The following is a 23,168-nucleotide window of genomic DNA, read 5'->3' on the forward strand; positions in this document are numbered from 1 at the left end:
GACGGTCGAATGTCACAAATTTCTGACGTCATGAAATGTACCGTATTTTGACGTCATAGAATGACGTGAACAATATGTTGTCAAAAAGATCTCTAAAAAATATCCTGTTTCTGAAAATGATAACATAAAGAGACTTTTAAAAGATAACATATAATGTCAGAACCCAGCAAACACAAAGTTACATGTAACGTGCCTGTTAGTTATAATTTCCCACTCAACAATGTAATTGTAATATAACACGTGTGTTATATTACAATTACATTGTTGAGTGAGAAATTATAACTAACAGGCACGTTACATGTAACTTTGTGTTTGCTGGGAATGTTAACCAATGCGTCGTTTTTTGAGAACAGAAAGATATCATGAAACTAATATCTAAAAGATTTCTTAAATCGGATATCTTTAAAATGCAACTAGAGATAAAAAAATAAAATAAAAATTTCATTTTTTAATTATTTTTATCAACAGTACGTACTAAATTTGGGACAAATTTTTATTAACTAATTAAATTTAAATTATATTATTTTATTTTATTCTTACTTGCCGCTGGTAGGTTTTGAACCCGGGACCTTAGGATTACAAACTTTGTATTCTATCTGCTACGCCAGTTTGAATCATTGATATGGGTACTTGTTATTGTCTACATATACCTATATGTTATAAACTGTAGCAATTATATTATTATTTATAAAAGCAATTAAATTTTGCAAAACATATTAAAAATAAATAGCATTAACTTATTTACTTATTAATTTCATTGTTAAATTTAACTTTTTCCATAACCCTTTATAATTTGATGGAAATTGCGATCTATTTAGCACTAAGACTTTGAAGCGTTCAAATGGTTAATTTGACCATTTTGAAATTATTTCCAAAATATCTAAATGTTTTCTTAAAAAAGTTCTCTTAAAGTTGAATATAATACCCACATAGAAATTGGCATCCAGTGGATGTCCAATGGACGTCCATTAAACCTCCATAGATCCATGGGACGTCTATGTCCATGGTGGAAGTCAGATGGACGTCCATTAGAGGTCTAGTAAACTTCCTTAGCTCCATTGGAGGTTTACCTCCATGGTGAAAGTTAGCTAGACGTCCATTAGGGATCCAGCAAACTTCCATGGCTCCATTGAAGGTTTACCTCCATGGCGGAAGTTAGACAGACGTCCATTAAAGATCCAGTAAACGTCCATGGCTCCATTGGAGGTTTACCTCCATGATAGAAGTTAGATAGACATCCATTAGGGATCCATTAAACATCCATAGCTCCATTGGATGTTTTCTTCCATAGTGGAAGTTAGATGGACGTCTATTAGGGATCCACTAAACTTCCATAGCTCTATGGAACATTATCTCCATGATGGAAGTTAAACAGACGTCCATTAAGGATCCATTAAACTTCCATAGCTGTATGGAACATTTATTTTTATGGTAGAAGTTACCCAGACAACACGCTTGTCAGAATGAAAACTTTAAGAGAACTTTTTTAAAAAAACATTTAGATATCTTGGAAATGATGTCCAAATGGTAAAATTTATCAGAGACGTCTACTAAGAGAGGTCTTTGAGATATCTCATGGAAGAATTTCATTTAAGTTTCTTGAAAACGTTATCCTTATCACAGCTAAATGATATCAGCTTAATATCTCATAAAAGATATCACAATGCTGTCCGATTTTTGAGCCGTCCATGCGCGTCGTAGTTGATTCAGAAATCAGACAACACTATAACATCCTGAATGAGATCCATTTGATATTTAAAAAAATTATCATAAAGATAATGTTTTCAAAAATAACGGTTTGTCTACAATTACTGCGCACAAAAAAATGCACAAAATCTAAATTTATCATGTACTGAATACAAAAACAGAGTAATAAATGTACTATTTAATTTTTCTTAGAATATATGTGATCTATATAGTTAAAATTATCTAATTAACCATTTGAACGCTTCAAAGTATTAATGCTAAATAGATCGCAATTTTCATCAAATTATTAAGGTTATGGAAAAAGATCAATTTAACAATGAAATTAATAAGTAAATAAATTAATGCTGTTTATTTTTAATATGTTTTGCAAAATTTAATTGCTTTTATAAAAAATAATATAATTGCGTCAGTTTATAACATATATGTATATGTAGACAATAACAAGTACCCATATCGATGAGTCAAATTGGCATAGCAGATAAAGTACAAGGTTCGTAATCCTAAGGTCCCGGGTTCAAAACCAGAGGCAAGTAAGAATAAAATAAAATAATATAATTTATATTTAATTAATTAATAAAAATTTGTCCTAAATTTAGTATGCACTGTTGATAAAAATAATTTAAAAGAAATAAAATTTTTATTTTAAATTTTTATTTTGTCAATCATCTATCGAAGCTCCATGAAGCTTCTACTAATGATCCACGAAACGTCCGTCAGTCTTCCATCGAGGCTCTGTGAAGCCTCTATTAATGATCCACACAACGTCTAATAGACCTCTTTGACGACCTCTAATGAAGGTCTAATGGACGTCCACAATGCGGAACTGTGGATTTCTAATGGCTCTATATTGGACGTCTAATGGACGTCCACTGGAAGTTTATACGTCTACTGGAGGTTTTATTTCTATGTGGGTATGCTTATATAATATGCTTAACTTATACGTTAAGCCTTAAATCTCATTTATAGACACCGCTTTAGACCGTATCTAAAATACGTCTTAATGACGTCTTTATGTCCCGATTTTGGATGTGTGCTGTCTGAGAAAATAATCATCAGATCATGACTGAAATATGACTTCGAAATGACGTCATCATGACGTCAATTTTAGGTCATGTAAAAAAATGGTAATTTTGACGACATATGACCAGATATGACCATTTTGGGACGTCAAAATGATGTGGGCTTGCTACCTGGGAAGACTATGATTTGAGTGACCGTGTTTCTGCCATTATGTTGTAACGGTAAATCATGCACGAATTCTGCTGCATTTTTGCTGTCAATAACTCATAAGTCGTGCCTTTATTCTTACGATGTTTTTACCATCATATTGTGAAGATAGGTCTGCCATCATATCGTGCATAGTTTTTACTGCATTTCTACTGTTGCATTATGACAGTAAATCATGTTGTCAGAAAATAAGCTTAATGAGGACGCAGTGGACAAGAATTTGTTTGATATGCATGTTTTAATTTGCTGACATATTGTCAGCATACTGCTAGCATTTGGCTATTAGAGTCAGCGATCGCAGATTGCGGCCCCGGTAGCATACGGTCGCGTGGGGATGAAGACTAAAGGTGGAAGCACATAAAATTACAGGAGCCATAAGGCAGAATGCAGAAGCCATAGCGCATGCGCTATAGTATTACATTTTGCCATGGACAGATAAAGTAATACCATAGCGCATGCGCTATGGCTTCTGCATTCTGTCTTATGGCTCCTGTAATTTTATGTGCTTCCACCTTAAGGGCAAGGACATACTAAAGAATAAGTGAGTGCTCAGTATATGATTGGTTCTTGCCCTTAGTCTTCATCCCCTCCCCATGCGACCGTATGCTACCGGGGCCGCAATCTGCGACCGCTGATTAGGGTTGTTCCAACTTGGTATGCTCGTGTAGCAAGGATTGAAATAATCGCTTGTAAAATGATGCAATATCTTGTTGGAATATAAAATCGGTTTAAATAAAACTCATCATAATTCGACATTAGAACCGCTGCGACGGACGTATCGATTAAAGTAATCCGGTCGCCAGCATTTGCAGCTTCCTGGTACCAAGAACCAATCGTAATATAGCCGTACCTAAAAGAGAGGATTAAAATGCGTATAAAGTAAAAATACTAAAAATGTTTATCCATTATTTTTTAATATGAGATATCTCGAAATAAGAGATTAATATTGGTTGCAAAAAGTGTCATTGAGAGAGATAGTATAAACGAGATAAGAAAAATGAAGAATGCAACTCTTTACTTGGAAGCAACCCATTTCGTCGACACCGTCACAGTGATGTTGTTGAGTGCCACCATTGTTACTCGCCTCGCCCGTGTTTGCCCGTTTCTGTAAATATTGCTGATAATTCTGAAAATCATGAACTGGTGGTGGTGACCCGGTAACTGAATCTCGAGTACCAGACCCGGAAGTGCCAGTCCCTTGATTTTCCTCTAAGAACGTATCTGGGTAAAATATTTCAGCGACCAATAAACTCGTCCATCTCGGCGATGATAAGCATCCACCGTCCAAGTAATGGCATCTCGATTGCCTGCAACGACACGCAAGTACTTTTGGAAATACTGTCCTCTAATTAAAAGGCATGTTATACAGGGTGTTAATAAACCTTTGCATAATATTTATACCCTCGTGTTGCCCACGAAAATCGAAGACGAAAAGCTCTCCAAATTTTTTCGATTTCATGCGTACAGTTCTTATAATTATTGTCGGAAAATAGTGAAATATTGCCAATGTACGCACGGCTATAACGGAAACACGAGCGCGGTACGAAACAAGACGATCGTCGTCGGTCGCCGCGAGGCGAGGAGAGCGCAAACAAAATTCATTGCTATTCGTAACGTTGTTCGTAGCGATAAGCGATGGGGACTAAGGATAGTCGACGATAGCTCATAACTAAAATTTTTCACATAAATTTTTAAACTGTACTACATAAATTGCGAAGCTAAAAAAATTAAAAGTTGATTGAAAACATTAAGAGAATCATTTCATAGTATTTTTATTGATATACTTGAATTTTAAATCAATGAAAGAGAATAATTCGTTGGAAATCCACTACAGTTTATTCTCTTTTGTAATTTTGCAAGCTTATCAAAACTGTATGTAAAATTAATATATTTTGTTATTATCCTTATACTAGCAGGTCACTTTAAAGCTTTCGGAAGATGCGCCATAGTATTTTCAATGAACTACAGTTTTAAATTAATAAAACCGAATAATTCATTAAAAGTCTGCCGCTTCCGATTTTTTCTCGCAATTTTCCAACTTTATTGATTAAATATGTAAGGTTAATATTTTTGGCCACATATTTTATACTTGTAAACCATTTAACAACAAAGAATATGTCATATTAATTTCATTAATATACTTGAATTTTAAAGAAATAAAAGCGAATAAGTCATGAACAATTAATTGTTTCCTATTCGTTTTGGAAATTTTACACGTTGGAATAAAGTCTACAAATTGTGAAGTCCGCTGTTCGTGAAAATGTCTACTTACATTTTATAAACAACATATATTAATTTTTCATACAGTTCTAATAAGCTTGCAAAATTACGAAAGGGCATAAACTGTAGTGGATTTCCAACAAATTATTCTCTTTCATTAATTTAAAATTTAAGTATATCAATGAAAATACTAATGAAATGATTCTCTTAATGTTTTCAATCAACTTTTAATTTTTTAGCTTCCCAATTTATGTAGTACAGTTTAAAAATTTATGTGAAAAATTTTAGTTATGAGCTATCGTCGACCATCCTTAGTTTCCATCGCTTATCGCTACGAAATAACATTGCGAATAGCAATGAATTTTATTTGCGCTGTCCTCGCCTCGCGGCGAGCGACGACGATCGTCTTGTTTCCCACCGCGCTCGTGTTTCCGTTATAGCCGTGCGTATATTGGCAATATTTCACTATTTTCCGACAATAATTATAAGAACTGTACGCATGGAATCGAAAAAATTTGGAGAGCTTTTCGTCTTGGATTTTCGTGGACAACACAATGATATAAATATTATGCAAAGGTTTATTAACACTCTGTATATACTGCAAATTCAAATATGGAATCGGAATCCTACATGCATCTGGTGAGTTCGATCGTCTGCGTAAAGTAACCTTCGTAGGGTATCTGTACCACGTATCTCCAGACACCTTGGTAATTCTTGGCGAAAACTGGAGTCGCGTATTCGACTTTGGCCGGACATGGCGTCGGTGGACCCGTGTATTCCGTTTTCTCTTGCGATGGTACGCGTTCTCCTCGTCGATAATCGGATGTTGAAGGTTCATCCCGACGTTCGATAGCCGATGCCGACGGCGTGATCGGCTCGCCTTGAATTGCCTTATACAACATGCACACTCTATTTGTGTCCAAAAGAAACAATTAATATACTATAATACAATATAATTATAATAATCGAAGGATTCTCAGCTCTCCTTTTTTTTTAAAAAAAAAGAAAGAAATCTCTACTTTTCAAAATTTATGCAATTTAAATTTATTCTCGATACTTTCGTTTTAAAGAAAGATCGGTATATTTTAAATTAAATTAATGGTGCGTTTCCGAGTGAAAATTTAATCTCGCCAACACCTAGTGATGATCGATCTAGCCAAAACGTGTTTTATATCGCTCTTATCTAGCCAAAGCAAATAGTATTGAGACAGTAATATAACGTTTGGAAAATATATATAGGTACTGGGACTGTCCCGATTGAGCACATAAGCGATTGGACACAGTAGTATTTCCCGATTGGACACGGACTCGATTAGACACAGACCCGATTGGACACGGACCCGATTGCACACGGACCCGATTGCACACCGACCCGATTGCACACCGACCCGATTGCACACGGACCTGCTTGCGCACCGACTTGATTGCCCACGACCCGTTTGCACACGGACTCGATTGCACGGATCCGTGTCCAATCGGGTCGGTGTGCAATCGAGACTGTGTCCAATCGAGTCCATGTCCAATCAGGTCTGTGTCCAATCGAGTTCCTGTCCAATCGGGTTCGTGTGCAATCAAGTCGGTGCGCAATCGGGTCCGTGTGCAATCGGGTCCGTGTGCAATCGAGTCGGTGTGCAATCGGATCCGTGTACAACCAGGTTCGTGTCTAATCCGGTCCGTGTCCAATCGGGTCCGCGTCTAATCGAGTCCGTGTCCAATCGGGACTGTGTCCAATCGGGAAATATTACTGTGTCCAATCGCTTATGTACGCAATCGGGCCTCACTCATAGGTACTAGACAAATATAATGTCTCACAGTAAACTATGAAAACAGTTTAGTCATCAGCTGGCCTGGACTGAATTAAAAATATGCAAAATAAATTTTTACTTTTTTTTACTTACAGCTAGACATTTTTTAAATTAAACTTAATTCCTGAGAAGTTTATTATACATCTACATATTATTATGTAATAATTTTGTCACAAAATGTCTATTTAACAAAACCGGGGTGTGAACCTAGGGTACTGCGTTGTCACTACCCCAATAAAACGAGTGAATATAATTTGCCCACGTTCGAAACGGCCACGTCCGAAATGGCCACGTTCATAATAGTCACGTATGTTTCACTTGAACATGTGCAGCGGTCGTATCCTCATGCTTCTTAGTCACAAGCGCATGCTCTGTCTAGCACAAGCCAGGCAAAAAATGAATAAATATCAATTGAAAAACCAAGCAGAAAACGATAATAAATTCGACACCAATCGACGTCGAATCGATGTCGATTCGATGTACTATTTCTCACTAGGCTCAGCAAAAACGATAATAAATTCGACATCAATTCGACGTCGAATTGACATCGAAATGATGATTTCGATGTCGAATCGATGTACTATTTCTCACTGTAGAGTATAGATATTTAAATATCTACATACGTATTTCAACGAGTATCTTGTTTTGCGTGGAAAGTCGCAAATCCATGTGGTGCAGAGAATGGTTTGCACACACACACACACACACACACTCACGCACGCACGCACGCACGCACGCACGCACGCACGCACGCACGCACGCACACGGGGCAAAGGGGGCCTTCGGCCCTCCCTCCCCCCCCCCCCCCCAAGTCGCTAACTCATGTCGTACATTGCAAACAAAGTAGGATTTATTTGTATTATCAGATTTCCAATACAATATACATGGTGTACAACTTTGCGGTGTACAAGTTGGCGGTGTACAACTTTGCGGTGTACAACTTTGCGGTGTACAACCCAGACAGCACCAGATATCGTACGAATATTATACTCTCATACGTAATGTACTGTGATCATACCGAATATACGTAAAACATTCATATAACGTCTCAGTAGAATGTCATTTTGATATATCCTCAAGATAAACTTAGAATATAGCGACTGAACTTTGCAACTCCTACTGAATATACTGAGATTATATCTAATATACTCAAAACATCCGTAAAATATTCTATGATATATCTCATGTATATCTATCACATATTTCCAAAATATCCGCGTAATATCGAAAGTGAATCATGTCAACGCTATCTATGATCTGTAACGTTACGCATTTTCGTCTGCCGTGTGATGCAGACACGTGGTGAAGTGTAGGGTGTGAACGTGCGAACACGAACTCACGGACAACGTGGTTTTCTCAAGAATTACGCCCAGATAACTCTGGTATGCACATAAGATATAATATAGTAACGTAAACTATAATAATATATATATATATATATATATATATATATATACATATATTATTTAGGTTATAACCTACAATTATCTGAGCATAATTTCCCAAAGCACCCCAGCGTATTCAACAGATATTACGCTTCATTTCTCGCGATAGCTTCCTGATGTGCAAAATGATTAATTCCTCTTCTTATTTCTTCTTGCTAATTCTGTATGTTTAATTCCTTATTCCTTATTCCTCTCATTATGCATGAGCCCATATAATGTGAACATACTGTAGACATATTGTGAATATACTGAAGATATACTTTAGACATACGTATAACATTCTTAAGATATATTCGGTATATTCTCATAAACTGCCAGCGAAATTCTATGGGATAAGGCAACGCGGACATAGTACGTTATGAGTATATACTCGCCATATCACAGACGTATCTCTAATATTATACGAATATTGCAATATACTTTCGCAATATCCTATTATCGTTCTCATAATCTACATGTGCTGTCTGGGAACTTTGCGGTGTACAAGTTTGCGATGTACAACTTTGCGGTGTACAACTTTGCGGTGTACAACTTTGCGGTGTACAACTTTGCGGTGTACAAGTTTGCGCTGTACAAGTTTGCGGTGTACAAATTTTACGTGTCCAATTGCACGGTGTACATTTTTATCATGTTCAAATTGTAATTTGTCCAGAATTTATTTTTCCTGTGTACAAAATTCCTGTGTCAAAATAAGTCGTGTCCATTTGAAACGTGTACATTAGTTTGTGTCCATTTGCACCGTGTCCATTTGCACTGTGTCTAATTGTACTGTGTCCAGTGAACCACTCCCTTTCGAATGTGGCCATTTCGAACGTGGCCGTTTCGAACGTAAGCAAAGTGAACTCCGTGCAATATTTCCCATGGCCATTCTAAACGTGGCCATTCTGAACGTAACCGTTTCGGACGTGGCCGTTTCGAACGTGGGCAAATTGAACCCCATGCAATATTTCCCGAGGCCATTCCATACGTGGCCATTTCGAACGTGGCCGTTTCAAACGTGGCCATTTCGAACGTGGTCAAATTTACGCGTGGCCATTTCGAACGTGACCATTGTGGACGCTCCCCAATAAAACAGTGATATTCACGTGGAATCCATGTGATTTGAAAGCGTCCCAGATGCGCACAGTAATAAACATAGCAGGCTGAGTGAAACGGACATAGTAACAAACGGACACAGTGCGAAACGGACATAGTAACAAACGAAAACAGTAACAAACGGACACAGTAACAAACGGACTTACCACATGGGTTGCGACTTTTCAGGCCACGCCTATCGACGGAGGGTGCGGAGAGGAGGGGGCAAAGCCCCCCTTGTACACCCGCGCGCGTGTGTATGTGTGTGTGTGCCAAGCATTCTTTGCATCACATGGGTTTGCGACTATGTCCGTTTCGCACTGTGTCCGTTTGGTCTGTCCGCATTTGATTGGTGCGCATTTGATCTGTATCCGTTTTGCACTGTATTTGTTTGTTACTGTGTCCGTTTGGTCTGTGTTTGTTTGTTACTGTATCCGTTTTACTCAACCTGCTGTGTGCGTTTATTACTGTGCGCATCTGGGACTTACTCCGTGATTTGAATGGATTACGTGGATGCAGGATGCAGGTTTATCCACGTGGATGCAATGTTCTTTTTTCATTATTATATATCGAATTCTTTTATCTTTGAAATATTTATTAGATTTTTTGTGGATATATCTATTAAAAAATATTTATAGGGGATTTACTTGGATATTTCGAGAAACGCCGCGCTTCAGTTATTGCACGGCGCCGTCGACAGGTAGCGTAATGGCTCTGGCACACTAGACGCGATATGAGAGCTCTACATTTTCAAACATTTCATCGCCATGTTGGAAAAAGCAGAACTGTTATTGGATATCGCTCATCGCTCGTCGTTTATCGCGTCTAGTGTGCCAGAGCCATAATTCTCTCAGGAGTAAGATGAAACCGACGTGCTACATAAGGATCATCCACAGCCCAGCTAACCATTTGCTACCAAATTGTCAGCAGACTGCTAAAAATTTCTTGCGGAATCAGGCTGCCAAAATCATGGCCTCGAGTGCGCCCCAATTGCAAGCAAAAATTGTTATCAAATCCTGATATCAAATTGGGTGCAACACCAGAGCAGACCTGTCACTAGCAATACAATGACAAATTCACGCAGCAAATTGAGAACAGATGTTGCAACGTAAACTCACAGCAGATTTGCGCCAAATATGCAACAGATCTGGGGCTCGATTCTTGAATTCATTTGCAAAAGAAACGTATTCGCAAATTCTGTTCTTACAGAAAAGTTGAAAATTTATTGGCTATTGTATGGCTTTTAACCAATAAACTTGCAACTTTTTTGTTAGAGCGGGTATTTGCGCATACGTTTTCTTGCGAATGAATTCAAGAATCGAGCCCCTGTATTCATAAATGATGACAGATTGGCGACAGATTTGTCGAATCTTTTCATTTCTTCTTTCATCACAGTTATAATTTTATTTGAGAATCGATGTAAGCAATCTTCTGGGAAGATTTATTAATTCAGGAGTAGGAACAGATTAAATAATTTACCCAATCCTCTCCTTAGCATCTAATATTTCCTATAGGGGGGCCTCAATTGACCTATCTATTTTCTCCATTTATATCGCAGGTATATTATTTATTCTAGGTGCAATTAATTTCATTAAATTTCTTTATAGTTAAATCTCATTCCAAAAAAATGAAAATACTACCAGTTCTGTATCATAAAAGTATAATGTGGCGGTCCTTCACTACTCTTCCGCAGGCGCAGCGAAGGAAGATAATTTTTGCTTACCTTCGCGCTGCGAGTGGTCTTTATGTAGCGAGTTGACTGCATTTTATTTCCGAGAAAGTAAGCCGCCATTGGACGGTGCCGCACTTTTTATTGCCAATTTGACATTTCGACAGATCTGCTGCATTTCTGGTATCAATCTGTCGCGTACTTTGACACATAAATGTTGTTGCATTTCTACAGGCAATTTGCTGACATTGTTTGCACTTTGGTGTTTGTCATCAATCTGTTATCAATACTTTCAATAAATCTGCTCGCAGTTCACTATTATTTTGTCATGTATTCTGATACAGACGTTGCTAAATATTTGCTGAATATCTGCTAATAGTGTTTGCAATGACAAGATATGTTTCTCATTTGTCGCCTTTTTGGCAACAGAATCTGTTGCCAACATTTGTCACAGCAGAAATAGTTATAGGGGAGTACGATTAAGACAAGCAATAATTAGCTTCCTGCTCTATGTGGAAGAAAACCACCACATAATATTTTTATGATTTACTCATTTTAATTGGGTGAACAATTTGCTACAAGAAAAGTGACCTTCACTTCAGTCAAATGAAAAGATCACTTATTAAGCGAAAAACTCATTCTTATAAGAAGTGAGATGTTATTTTATTTCGAGCGGCTGTATTTCACTATCGCTTAGAGTAAAATTCTATTCTTTTGGAGTGACGTTTCACTCCAATAAATTTAGAGAGTACGTGTATATTATGAGGATGTTTCTAAAGTTCGTAAAATTTTTACGCGGTTTCTACATCGAATCTATGCTCTAGTTTACACCGAGCACTTGGTACGCGTATCAAATAGTAAATAACTAGTGAATGTGTTTAATCATTGGCTGATCAGCTTAAATTCACTACTTGATACGCGTACCAAGTACTCGGTGTAAACTAGGGCTACGATTGAATCCACATGGATTCTAGTTCCGTTTTTGAGCGGATGTCCACTCAAATATTCATGTGGATTTCACGATGCCGATCCACGTAGCATTGGCCGCGTTCAGCAGACACAACTGTTGAGTGAGCGCTCAGTGATTCTTTAATATGATTGGTTAGATCTAAAGGTATTAACCAATTAACCAATTAACGTGGATATCACGTATTGTTTTATTGGAGTAGGAACTATTCACCTTATCCATTACGCTATCGAACATTTGTGATTAGCAAACTTTAAGTCCTTTTTATAATATATTACTATATCTTATAATATAAAAAATACAAAAATAAAACTTTTTTTAAATTACACTGTCCGACACTATTTTTGTAACACAAATGCGAATAGTCATTTCCGACGTATTTTTGCCTGCCGAACACGAATCCGTTTTCAAAATTTGGCTATCAAGTCATAATTTTAAGAAAAATGGTGTCAAAGAAGCAAAAAATAACGATTAATGGTTTTCAAGACGTTATAATACTGGCACTAAATTCTTTTAACAAATTTTGTTAATACCTGTTGTTCAGGGCGGATTGAACGATACACAATTATAGAATGTATTTTTGAGAAATAAAAATTTCTAGAGAGGAACAGCGAATAAGAATCGTTGAATCCGTAGAGAAATTCGGACAGCTCCCATGATGCAAACACAACGGGGTAAATTCTAAATTTCAACACCGCTACTAGAATTTGCATCCGTTGGGGTACGTATTCCAAAGTCATCGATAAGTTGACAGTGCCGTGGTTGCGCCAACGCCTTCGTCATTATGTCGGCCAGCATGTAATCCGTTGACACGTGGTTGACCCTTATTTCTTCAGCTTCGATCTTCTCACGGATAAAGTGATGCTTAGTACAGACATATACACAGATTTTGAAATATTCTGAGATTTCTTGTTCGGTTATTTCTGAAAAAATCTTATTATTATTCAGTATTGTAGTATTTTTATAAATGAAAATTAATCTTATTAATTTTTATTTGTAAAAATACTACAAATTATGAGAATTTTTATCTAATTTTTTTTTTTTAAATCGGAAAAATTTTTTTAATTTTTCAGAAATTTTCATATATACAGAGATTGAAATAATCTGAAAATTCTCATTCAATCATTTCTTAAAAAATCTAAAAAATTCTTAGTATTATTCAGAAATTTTTTTTCACAGAATACTGCAATATTTTGAAAATTCTCATTCAATAATTTCCGAAAAAATTTGAAAAATTCTTTATATTTCTCAGAAATTGTCATACATAAAAATATTAAAATATTTTAAGAATTTTCATTTAGTCATTTCTGAAAAAATTTGAAAAATTTGTTATATTTCTCAGAAATTGTCATATATAAAGATGTTGAAATATTCTGAGAATTCTCATTCAGTCATTTCTGAAAAAATTTGAACAATTTTTAATATTTTTTTAGAATTTTTCAAAATTTTTCAAAATTTTTCCAAAATATGGAAGATGAAAAATTCTGAAAAAATTTCTGAAAAAATATGAGAAATTTTTCCACCAGGGTAGTAGTCCACGTTGGCAATCTCGAGTTATTTAGATGCCTAGGCAATTCTGGACTTCGCTTAAATCCTTCAACTTGAACTCTTCTCTGAGCTTCTCCTTGATAAGTCGCTTTTGCTTTTGATTGTTGCTGAATATCAACATATCGTCTATGTATATGTCGATGATTAGGGTGTTTTTGCCTTGATTCCTTTGATACACATATGGATCCGCCGTCGACCTCTTGAAACCCAAACTCCTCAGCACCTTCTTGAGTTTGTTATTTCAACAGCGACTTCTTTGCTTCAAACTGCTTTCTTTAATTTACAAATCTCTTGTTTGGCTACTTTACCGTCTTGATCATTTATCGGGATCTTGACGTATATATATTTCTTCTTCAAGGTTTTCCTGAAGAAATGCAGTTACGACATCTATGTGATCGATGTCCAGACCGTTCTTTGCAGCAAGTGCGAAAAGATACCCGAGGGAGTTGTATCTTATTACCGGTGTGTAGGTTTCTTCATATTTACTCCTTTCGTCTGAGCGCATTCTTTGACAACTAGGCGCGCTTTATACTTCACGATGTCACCATTCTTATCTCTTTTACTCTTAAAAATCCATTTGGTGTTTAAGGCCTTCCTATTCGGGGGAAGAATCACTGCTTCCTATGTATGATTTTTCTCATGCAACCGCAATTTCTCTCGTATTGCTTTCAATCATTTTTCGGGGAACTGGCAGTTCAATGCTTCCTCGATTGACGATGGATCTGCCCCAGGTGTCTCTTGGAATAGGTAAGTACAGTAATCGTCAATTCTCCTAGGTTTTGGTATCTTGGAAGACTTTCTTGGTGCTTGCTGCGGTGGAGTTCTATCATCTTTTTCTTCGTTGTTTTCTGAATGACTGTGGTAGTCTGTTTCCGTGCTGTCAATTGTGATTGCTTCCTGTGATTCACTTTCCGGTTCAGTTTCTGCTTCATCTTCCTCAGGAACTTCTGTAATTGAAAGGAACTCTTGGTCCTGTGAACTTTCGAAACTATTCTTTTCTTAAACTTCTGGATCATGACATAACTACTCCTCAGCGAAAATGATGTTTCATCTTTTGAGTATTTTCTGACGTGTCGGTTTAAACAAGCGATAGGCTTTACTATCTTCACAATATCCCACCAGGATGCATCTGAAGCTTTTTTTGTCCCATTTTTGCCTTAAGGCTTTCGGAATGTGGACGTGAGCTCTGCTGTCAAATATTCTTAAGTGGCGGAGATCTGGTTTCCTTCCACTCCATGCTTCTTTTGGGTCATGTCGGATAGCGCCTTTGTAGGTGATCTGTTAAGAAGATATACCGCAGTTGAGACCGCTTTTCCCCAAAACTTTTTTTGGTAGATTAGCTTCGAAGAGTAGCCTTTTCGAGCTTTTTCGACAATAGTCTGGTTATAGCGTTCCACTACGGCGTTTTGTTCAAGAGTGTGGGGTACCGTCGTCTGATGTCTGACGTCTCCTTCTTCTTTCAAGAAGCTCGTTAAGTTGTCGTTAATATATTCCTTGCCATTGTCGGTTCTCAAGATTCGAATATTCTCTCCTATTTGTTTTTCGACGAACCTCTTGAAGTTTTGTTATACCTCCGGGACCTGACTCTTATTTTCCAATCGATCAGCTTGAGAAAATATTTCGCTCCTCCGATCGATGTCGTTTCCATAAGGCCACACAGGTCCAAATGGACTAGCTCCAAGATTCTCTTCGCTCGATTACTTGAGTTATCGAAAGGAAGTCTAGCCTGTTTTCCTTCTAGGCAAGTCACGCAGGAATTATCGATTTCTCCTTTATATTTTAAATTGCTGACCAGACCCTTACGTAACGAATTCATTGCACTGGAATGTAAGTGGCCTAACCTTTTGTGCCATCGAACTGCATCTCCGGTATTCGATGCTAGTTTAGTGGCGGTTGATCTAGTCTGTACATCTCGTTGGATAAGGTTGCCGTTGTGACCAGTTGTTTGCTTGCATTTCTAATTTGACACCTTCGTTCGTTGACTGTTACTAAGTGTCCCTTGTCTGCAATCTTACTGACTAAAAGTAAATTCGAAGTTAGTTCAGAAACGTCCGTTATTTTAATACTTCTCTTTGTATTATTGGCGAGAACGTTAACTTGTGTGCTGCCCATCGCTTCTACCGACATCTTTTCATTATTGGCCACAGTGATTTGAGAGTTAAACGGAGTCTTGGAAAGCAAGCTAAACAGATCTTTAGACATATGTACGATGCACCGGAATCGATATACCAGTCCGTGGTATTTATGTTATCTGCGGTGAGGGCTGTGAAGAATGTAGAGTCCGACTCCTTCTTTGATGTCTTTTTATCTTTGGATTCCTGTACCGCTGGTCTCGCCTTCACTTTGCTGCGGCAGTCTTTTGCGTAGTGCCCGTATTTGTTGCATTTATAACACCTTAGTCCTTTAGTGTTAGTTTCTTTCCGAGCTTTTACTTGCAGTGCTGTGTTGCTGGTTGCAGTTGACTTGCGACAAACATCGTCCTTTACTTCTTGCAATAACTTTGTTTTAATTGAGTCTCTGGTGATAAGGGTATTCGAATTTTCGATGCCCATAATTATAGGCTTAATATTAATCAAGCAATCCTGCAAGGAGTAGCGTTCCTACCCATTCATCTTTAACCTCAAATTTCATTCCGTTCAGCTTGCGCCACGATTTTTGTGACATATTCCTTTACAGACGCGCACTTCTCCAATCGCGTGGTTACCAGTGCGCGCAGCAAGCCCATCTTCCTCGAGAGTCTCGAATCTTCATAAATTTCTCTCAATTTATCCCAAACCTCTTTAGCGTTTGCTGTGTCTTGAACATGCACGTAGATGAACGAATCAACAGAGAGTATTATTTTCGCTCTCGTACGCTTGACCTTTGCTTCATTGGTGACCGCGCCTGTGACACATTTCCATAAGTCCTCGAGTGTTCGAGATACGTTGGCAAATGCTCACGTACTGTAGTTCTCTCTGCCAAACATTCTTTCTATCGGCGGCAAGCCGATACTTGCGTTTGATTGTGTCATACTATAGTTTTCCTTTGCTAGGTTAACTTGTTCTCGTTGAATTACGTATCGCTCGATTCCTCTTACCTTCCGCCCTTTTATTGATATCTAATGTTTGCCTGGGCCCATAACCTGTTGTTCGGAGTGGATTGAACGATACATAATTATAAAATGCAACAAATAGGTATTTATTAAAGAAAGACAACGGAGGTGGGCCCAAAGAAAAAAATAACAGAAAGTTAAAGGTAAGGTAGAGTGGAGAGCGGGTACATACATTTTGAACATAGAGTGCAATTTTTGAGAAATAAAAATCACTAGAAAGGAACAGCGAATAAGAATCGTTGAATCCGTAGAGGAATTCAGACAGCTCCCATGATGCAAACACAACAGGGTAAATTCTAAATTCCAACAATATCCTTCAAAAATATCAACTTTTAACTTTAGAATGCACTTTGGTTCGTTTTGATATGATTTCTCGTTTTTAAAATACACTACTCAAAAAAAATAAGGAATACTTTTTGTATATTGAAAATTTAGGCTATATTCAAACTGCTGCAACTCAGCGAAAAATCATCGTAGAAACAAAATCCAAAAAGCGTTTTAAAGCTTGAAACTTCTTCTTTCAAACATTTTTGGCGATTTTAGTTACCTTTTTTTTTCACTAACGTGGCACGATAATAAAGCTTGACCCGTTAAAATGAAAATTTTTAATGCGAATTAGCTGCGCTGCATCTCGCATGAAAAAATTATAGAGTATTTTTGTTACTTGCATCTTAGAGCGGGATCTTTTCCCTTTATTTTGAGTGGTTGTTCATTGTTGTACAATTTTTTTTACCGAGTTATTGAGATTTTAAGAAAAAATGGTTATTTTAACTTTTATCGCTTTGTTATATCATACGGTACAACAAATGATTTTTGTTGTACTTTGCGGTGCGACACAAGATCTTTATGGGTTCGTTGTTGCCCAAGGAGTAGGAACTCGCGGAAAAAGGCGGCTTTTGTTGGCAGTGTCCACAAATCACTGACTCACTGATTTTATGTTAATTTAATTAAAAGATTTATTCTATCTTGCGATACACAATAGCGATACACAAACGGTCGGCTAAAGTGCGGCTAAGGGTCGTGTTACACTGAGTTGATTAGATACGGCACGTGACTCGAAGATAGCGCGTCGTATGCTCGCTCGAGATTTGCCGCGGCTAAGTCCCGAACTCTTTCGTATCCTAATCGTGCGGGCCGTACGTATCAGCTTGATTATCTAATGTCAGACCCCGCAGGCCGCTGTTCGGCAGCGGCTTAAATAGTGTCGCGGATTTGATATAATAGTGGTGGCAACGGGCCCTCCGCATGACGATATATGGTCATTCCTGCGCGCGTCCGGCGCGCGGGAAATATTCGCGAGCTTAGCAACAATTGCCAAAACGCAAGTATGCATTTCCGGTGGCATGATTGTTGCTAAGCTGACTTCGCTACATTCCTTAAGGCGGCTGGTGCGTTGACCAGTGCGATGACCGGCCGGCAGCGCACGAGGCATATGTCACTTGACACCTCGTGATAGCGAGCCTTCCTCGGCGAGCTATATATCTTTTCTTAGTTTAATTTTAATATTCTATATTCTATATGTTATCATATTATTTTATTGGTTGCGAGTGCTTTGCTCACAACAGCTTGTTACTCGTGAACAAATCAACGTACAGCGCTCAGCAAAAAAGCTGAAAGTTTGCACTTTTAAACGCTGTTATTAATTTTTTTACAGATTTACTTTTTCTAACAACAAATCGCGTTCAAAGATTACGTAAAAAATCGCATATTTTACGGTTTTTATTTAGTTCAAGGTACTGTTGTGAAGAAAGATCCAATCACATCGCTAAAGCAAAGTTTTATAGTACGATTACTCCCTAGTAATAAACACTAATGTTCATGGACTAAAACATTTTTATTCTACGTGTTTATTATTCTTGAAATTGCTGAAATTGCTTACGTGTTTTTTCAACAATTTTTTTACACCCTTCTGACTAACAAGGGAACCTCGCGAACTCGAAAATTCTGATTTTAATGAAACTTGGCATAAATGTAGAGGGGGTTAATACATGAATTAAAAAATTAAAAGTTAATGCTTATAAACGGTTTAAAAGGTTGAAACCACCTTTCAAAAATTTTGAGTTTTTGCCTTTTCTCGATATATCTCGTAAACTAAACAAAATATTAAAAAATGTTTCATACAAAAGTTTTACAGTACAAATACCTTTATTTAATTATGTTATTTATTTAAAAATAAATTTTTTTTTTCAAAAACAATTTTTTTTTTTAATTTTTTGGAAAAAATAAATATGATAGTTGAATAGAGGTATTCATGCCGTAAAACGTTTTGTATGAAACATTTTTTAATATTTTGTTTAGTTTACGAGATATATCGAGAAAATGCAAAAATGTCTCAACTTTGAAGCGTGCTTTCACCCCTTCAAGCCGTTTTTGAACCAAAATAAAACATTTTTTAATTAATGTATTTACCCCTTCTACATTTATGCCAAGTTTCATTAAAATCAGAAAATTTCTGTTTGGTCTTATAAACGGTTTGAAGGAGTGAAACTACCCTTCAAAGGTTGAGATATTTTTACCTTTTCTCGATATATCTCGTAAACTAAACAAAATATAAAAAAATGTTTTATACAAAAGTTTTACAGCATAAATACCTTCATTTAACTACGCTGTTTATTTTTCGAAAAAGTTTTTTTTTTAATTATGATAAATTTTCAATAAAATTGACTTTTATGTATATAGCATTTATAAAGTAATTATACTATTTTATAATACGTTTTATTTATATCATCTATGTGTATATTATATATGTTATATATTATCTACGTTATAATACTATACATTTATATTATCTGCATCCTTGTATGTATTAGTTTTTATCTAACAGTTGCGCAATATTAGTAGTCACGTTGCTTTCACACAGTGTTCATTCTCTCTACGTCACATATTTCACATTCAAGTTTTATATTCGTCATGTCACGGTATGTATCATATATGAAATCACGTATTAATAAAAGTTTGGTATCTTTATTAATGGTGTTACGCGTCATTTTCACATCAGTGTCAAGTCTAACGTGTGTTTGATCAGTACATCAGTATCACATCTAACATGTGATTTTTCTTGTTAGATTGTTTTTAATTAAGCGAAACATAATGTTACACATAAATGTTGCGAATGTTCTTAATATGTTAATTATTTTATTTCAAATTACACATATTCTACCAACGCCTATAAATAAAAGAGAAATACAATTACGTGATGTGATAAAGGATATTATAACAAATGCAGTGAATGACTTATCATTTGATGTACACACTCATTTTGCTTTAAAATTTCAAAATTATTTGGAAGTGGATTTACCTGACATAGAATATGTAACAGATAAAGTGGAAGAATTTTTAGAAAATGATAATGTTGATTATGAACTTGATAATGAATATAATTGTAAACCAGAAGACAAAATTTTAAATAGTAGCTATAAAAGGAAAGCCGTCGAATATTGGAGAAGTGATAAAAGGCCGACACTCTCTTTTAGGAGTGCAACGTCGCTTCAGAAAGGTGAAGTCCCTACCACAATTATCATTTAAAAAAAAATCTTCTTCATCATTTGTTACATATTCTATGTCAGGTAAATCCACTTCCCAATAATTTTAAAATTCTAAAGCAGTATCAGTGTGTACATCAAATGATAAATCACATTCACTGTTATAATATCATTTGTTATAATATTCTCTATCACATCACGTAATTGTATTTCTCTTTCATTTATAGGTGGAATATGTATAATTTGAAATAAAATAATTAACATATTAAGAACATTCGCAACATTTACGTGTAACATTATGCTTCGCTTAATTAAATAATCTAATAGAAAAATCAAGCACACGTTAGATGTGATACTGTTATACTGATCAAGCACACGTTAGACTTGATACAGATGTGAAAATGACGCGTAGCATCATTAATAAAGATATCAAACTTTAATACGTAATTTCCATTTCATATATGATATATACCGTGATATGACGAATATAAAACTTGAATGTGAAATATGTGACGTAGAGAGAATAAACTGTGTGAAAGCAACGTGACTACTCTAATATTGCGCAACTGTTAGATGAAAACTAATACATATAGGGATGCAGATAATATAAATGTATAGTATTATAACATAGATAATATATAACATACATAATATACACATAGATGATATAAATAGAACGTAGTATAAGATAGTATAATTATTTTATAAATGCTATATACATAAAAGTCAATTTTATTGAAAATTTATTTTAATTAAAAAAAAAAAATTTTTTTTGAAAAATGAACAGCATAGTTAAATGAAGGTATTTAGGCTGTAAAACTTTTGTATAAAACATTTTTTTATATTTTGTTTAGTTTACGAAATATAGCGAAAAAAGGTAAAAATATCTCAACCTTTAAAGGGTAATTTCACTCCTTCAAACCGTTTATAAGCCCAAACGAAAAATTTTCTAATTTTAATGAAACTTGGCATAAATGTAGAGGGAATAAATATATTAATTTAGAAATGTTTTATTTTGGTTCAAAAACGATTTGAAACCACACTTCAAAGTTGAGACATTTTTGCATTTTCTCGATATATCTCTTAAACAAAATATAAAAAAATGTTTCATACAAAAGTTTTACGGCATAAATACCTCTATTTAACTATGCTATTTATTTTTTTCAAAAAAATTTTTTTTCAAAGAAAAAAAATTTGTTAAAAAAAAATTTTTTTTTTTATAAATAGCATAGTTAAATAGAGGTATTTATACTGTTATATTTTTGTATGAAACATTTTTTAATACTTTGTTTAGTTTACGAGATATATCGAGAAAAGACAAAAACTCAACATTTTTAAAGAGTGGTTTCAACCCTTTAAACCGTTTATAAGCACCAACTTTTAATTTCTAAATTCATGTATTTACCCCTTCTACATTTATGCCAAGTTTCATTAAAATCAGAATTTTCGGGTTCGCGAGGTTCCCTTGTAAGTTATAAAGTCAACCTTACATTTCTTTTTAAATGACGCTTACCGCCGGCATTAGCGTTATCCAATGTGCACCACGTGGAAGATGCCGGTCGAATTGTGCACATCGCGCGCGCGCGCATGTGCTTATGTGTTTCACACAAAGGTAAAGACCTCGCGGTTCGCCACGCGCGCGCTCGCGACTATTCCTTGCGACTTTTTAAATGTCATTTTATGATTGTTTCAGAATCGTTCAAATGTCTACGCGGCATTTTGAAAATTTTATATACAAGCTCAATACTCTACGAGAATCGTCTGTGTACTGAACATTTATTTCAAAGTCTCTTTGTACGTAAACATTACTTGTAAACATTACGGTATGTATGTGAGTAGCTCGTAATGTTTACAAGTAATGTTTATGTATAGAAGCTTTAAAACAAATGTTTAACACACAGACGGTTTTCGTAGAGTATTGAGCTTGTATACGAAATTTTCAAAATGCCGCATAGACATTTGAACGCATTTGAAACAACATAAAACGACATTTAAGAAGTCGCAAGGAACAGCCGCGAGCGCGCGCGTGACAAATCGCGAAGTCCTTACCTTTGCTGTGAAACACACACGTGCGCGATGTACACAATCCGACGGGCATCTTCCACGTGGTGCACATTGGATAACGCTAATGCCGGCGGTAAGCGTCATTTAAAAAGAAATGTAAGGTTGACTTTGTAACTTGGTCAAAAGGGTGTAAAAAAATTGTTGAAAAAACGTTGTAAGCAATTTCAGCAACTTCAAGAATGATAAACACGTGGAATAAAAATGTTTTATTTCATGAACGTTAGTGTTTATTACTGGGGAGTAACTATCGTACTATAAAACTTTGCTTTAGCGATGTGATTGGAACTTTCTTCACAACAGTATCTTGAACTAAATAAAAACCGTAAAATATGCGATTTTTGACGTAATCTTTAAACGCGATTGTTGTTAGAAAAAGTAAATCTGTTAAAAAATTAATAACAGCGTTCAAAAGTGTAAACTTTCAACTTTCTAACGCTTTTTTGCTGAGCGCTGTACGTTGATTTGTTCACGAGTAACAAGCGATAAAAATCAAAATAACCATTTTTTCTTAAAATCTAAATAACTCGTCAAAAAAAAAATTGTATAGCAATGAATAACCACTCAAAATAAAGGGAAAAGATCACACTCTAAGATGCAAGTAACAACAATACTCTATGATTTTTTACATGCTAGATGCAGCGCAGCAAATTCACATAAAAAATTTTTATTTTAACGTCAAGCGTTATTATTGTGCCACGTTGGTGAAAAAAAAGATAACTAAAATCGCCAAAAAACGTTTGAAAGAAGAAGTTTCAAGCTTTAAAACGCTTTTTGGATTTTGTTTCTACGATGATTTTTAGCAGCTGAGTTGTAGCAGTTTGAATATAGCCTAAATTTTCGGTATACAAAAAGTGGTCTCTTTTTAGTAT

At 35.8% G+C, this 23,168-nt stretch overlaps 2 protein-coding genes across 2 annotated transcripts in view; one reads left to right on the top strand and one right to left on the bottom strand.

Annotated features, from left to right (window-relative positions):
* The window catches only part of LOC118644709, a 159,994-nt gene that overhangs the window by 11,005 nt on the left and 125,821 nt on the right, over nt 1–23,168 (top strand). The window lies entirely within an intron of this gene.
* Nucleotides 2,975–23,168, bottom strand: part of LOC105832513 — a 62,709-nt gene continuing 42,515 nt past the window's right edge. Inside the window, exons 6-8 of the mRNA XM_036283846.1 lie at nt 5,785–6,063; nt 3,953–4,241; nt 2,975–3,784 (exon numbers count right to left, since the gene is read on the bottom strand). Coding sequence (XP_036139739.1) covers nt 3,677–3,784; nt 3,953–4,241; nt 5,785–6,063 — 676 coding nt within the window. The 3' untranslated portion in view covers nt 2,975–3,676. The remainder of the gene's footprint in view (nt 3,785–3,952; nt 4,242–5,784; nt 6,064–23,168) is intronic.

This window comes from Monomorium pharaonis, chromosome 3, assembly GCF_013373865.1.
Source record: "Monomorium pharaonis isolate MP-MQ-018 chromosome 3, ASM1337386v2, whole genome shotgun sequence".
Classification (NCBI taxonomy): domain Eukaryota; kingdom Metazoa; phylum Arthropoda; class Insecta; order Hymenoptera; family Formicidae; genus Monomorium; species Monomorium pharaonis.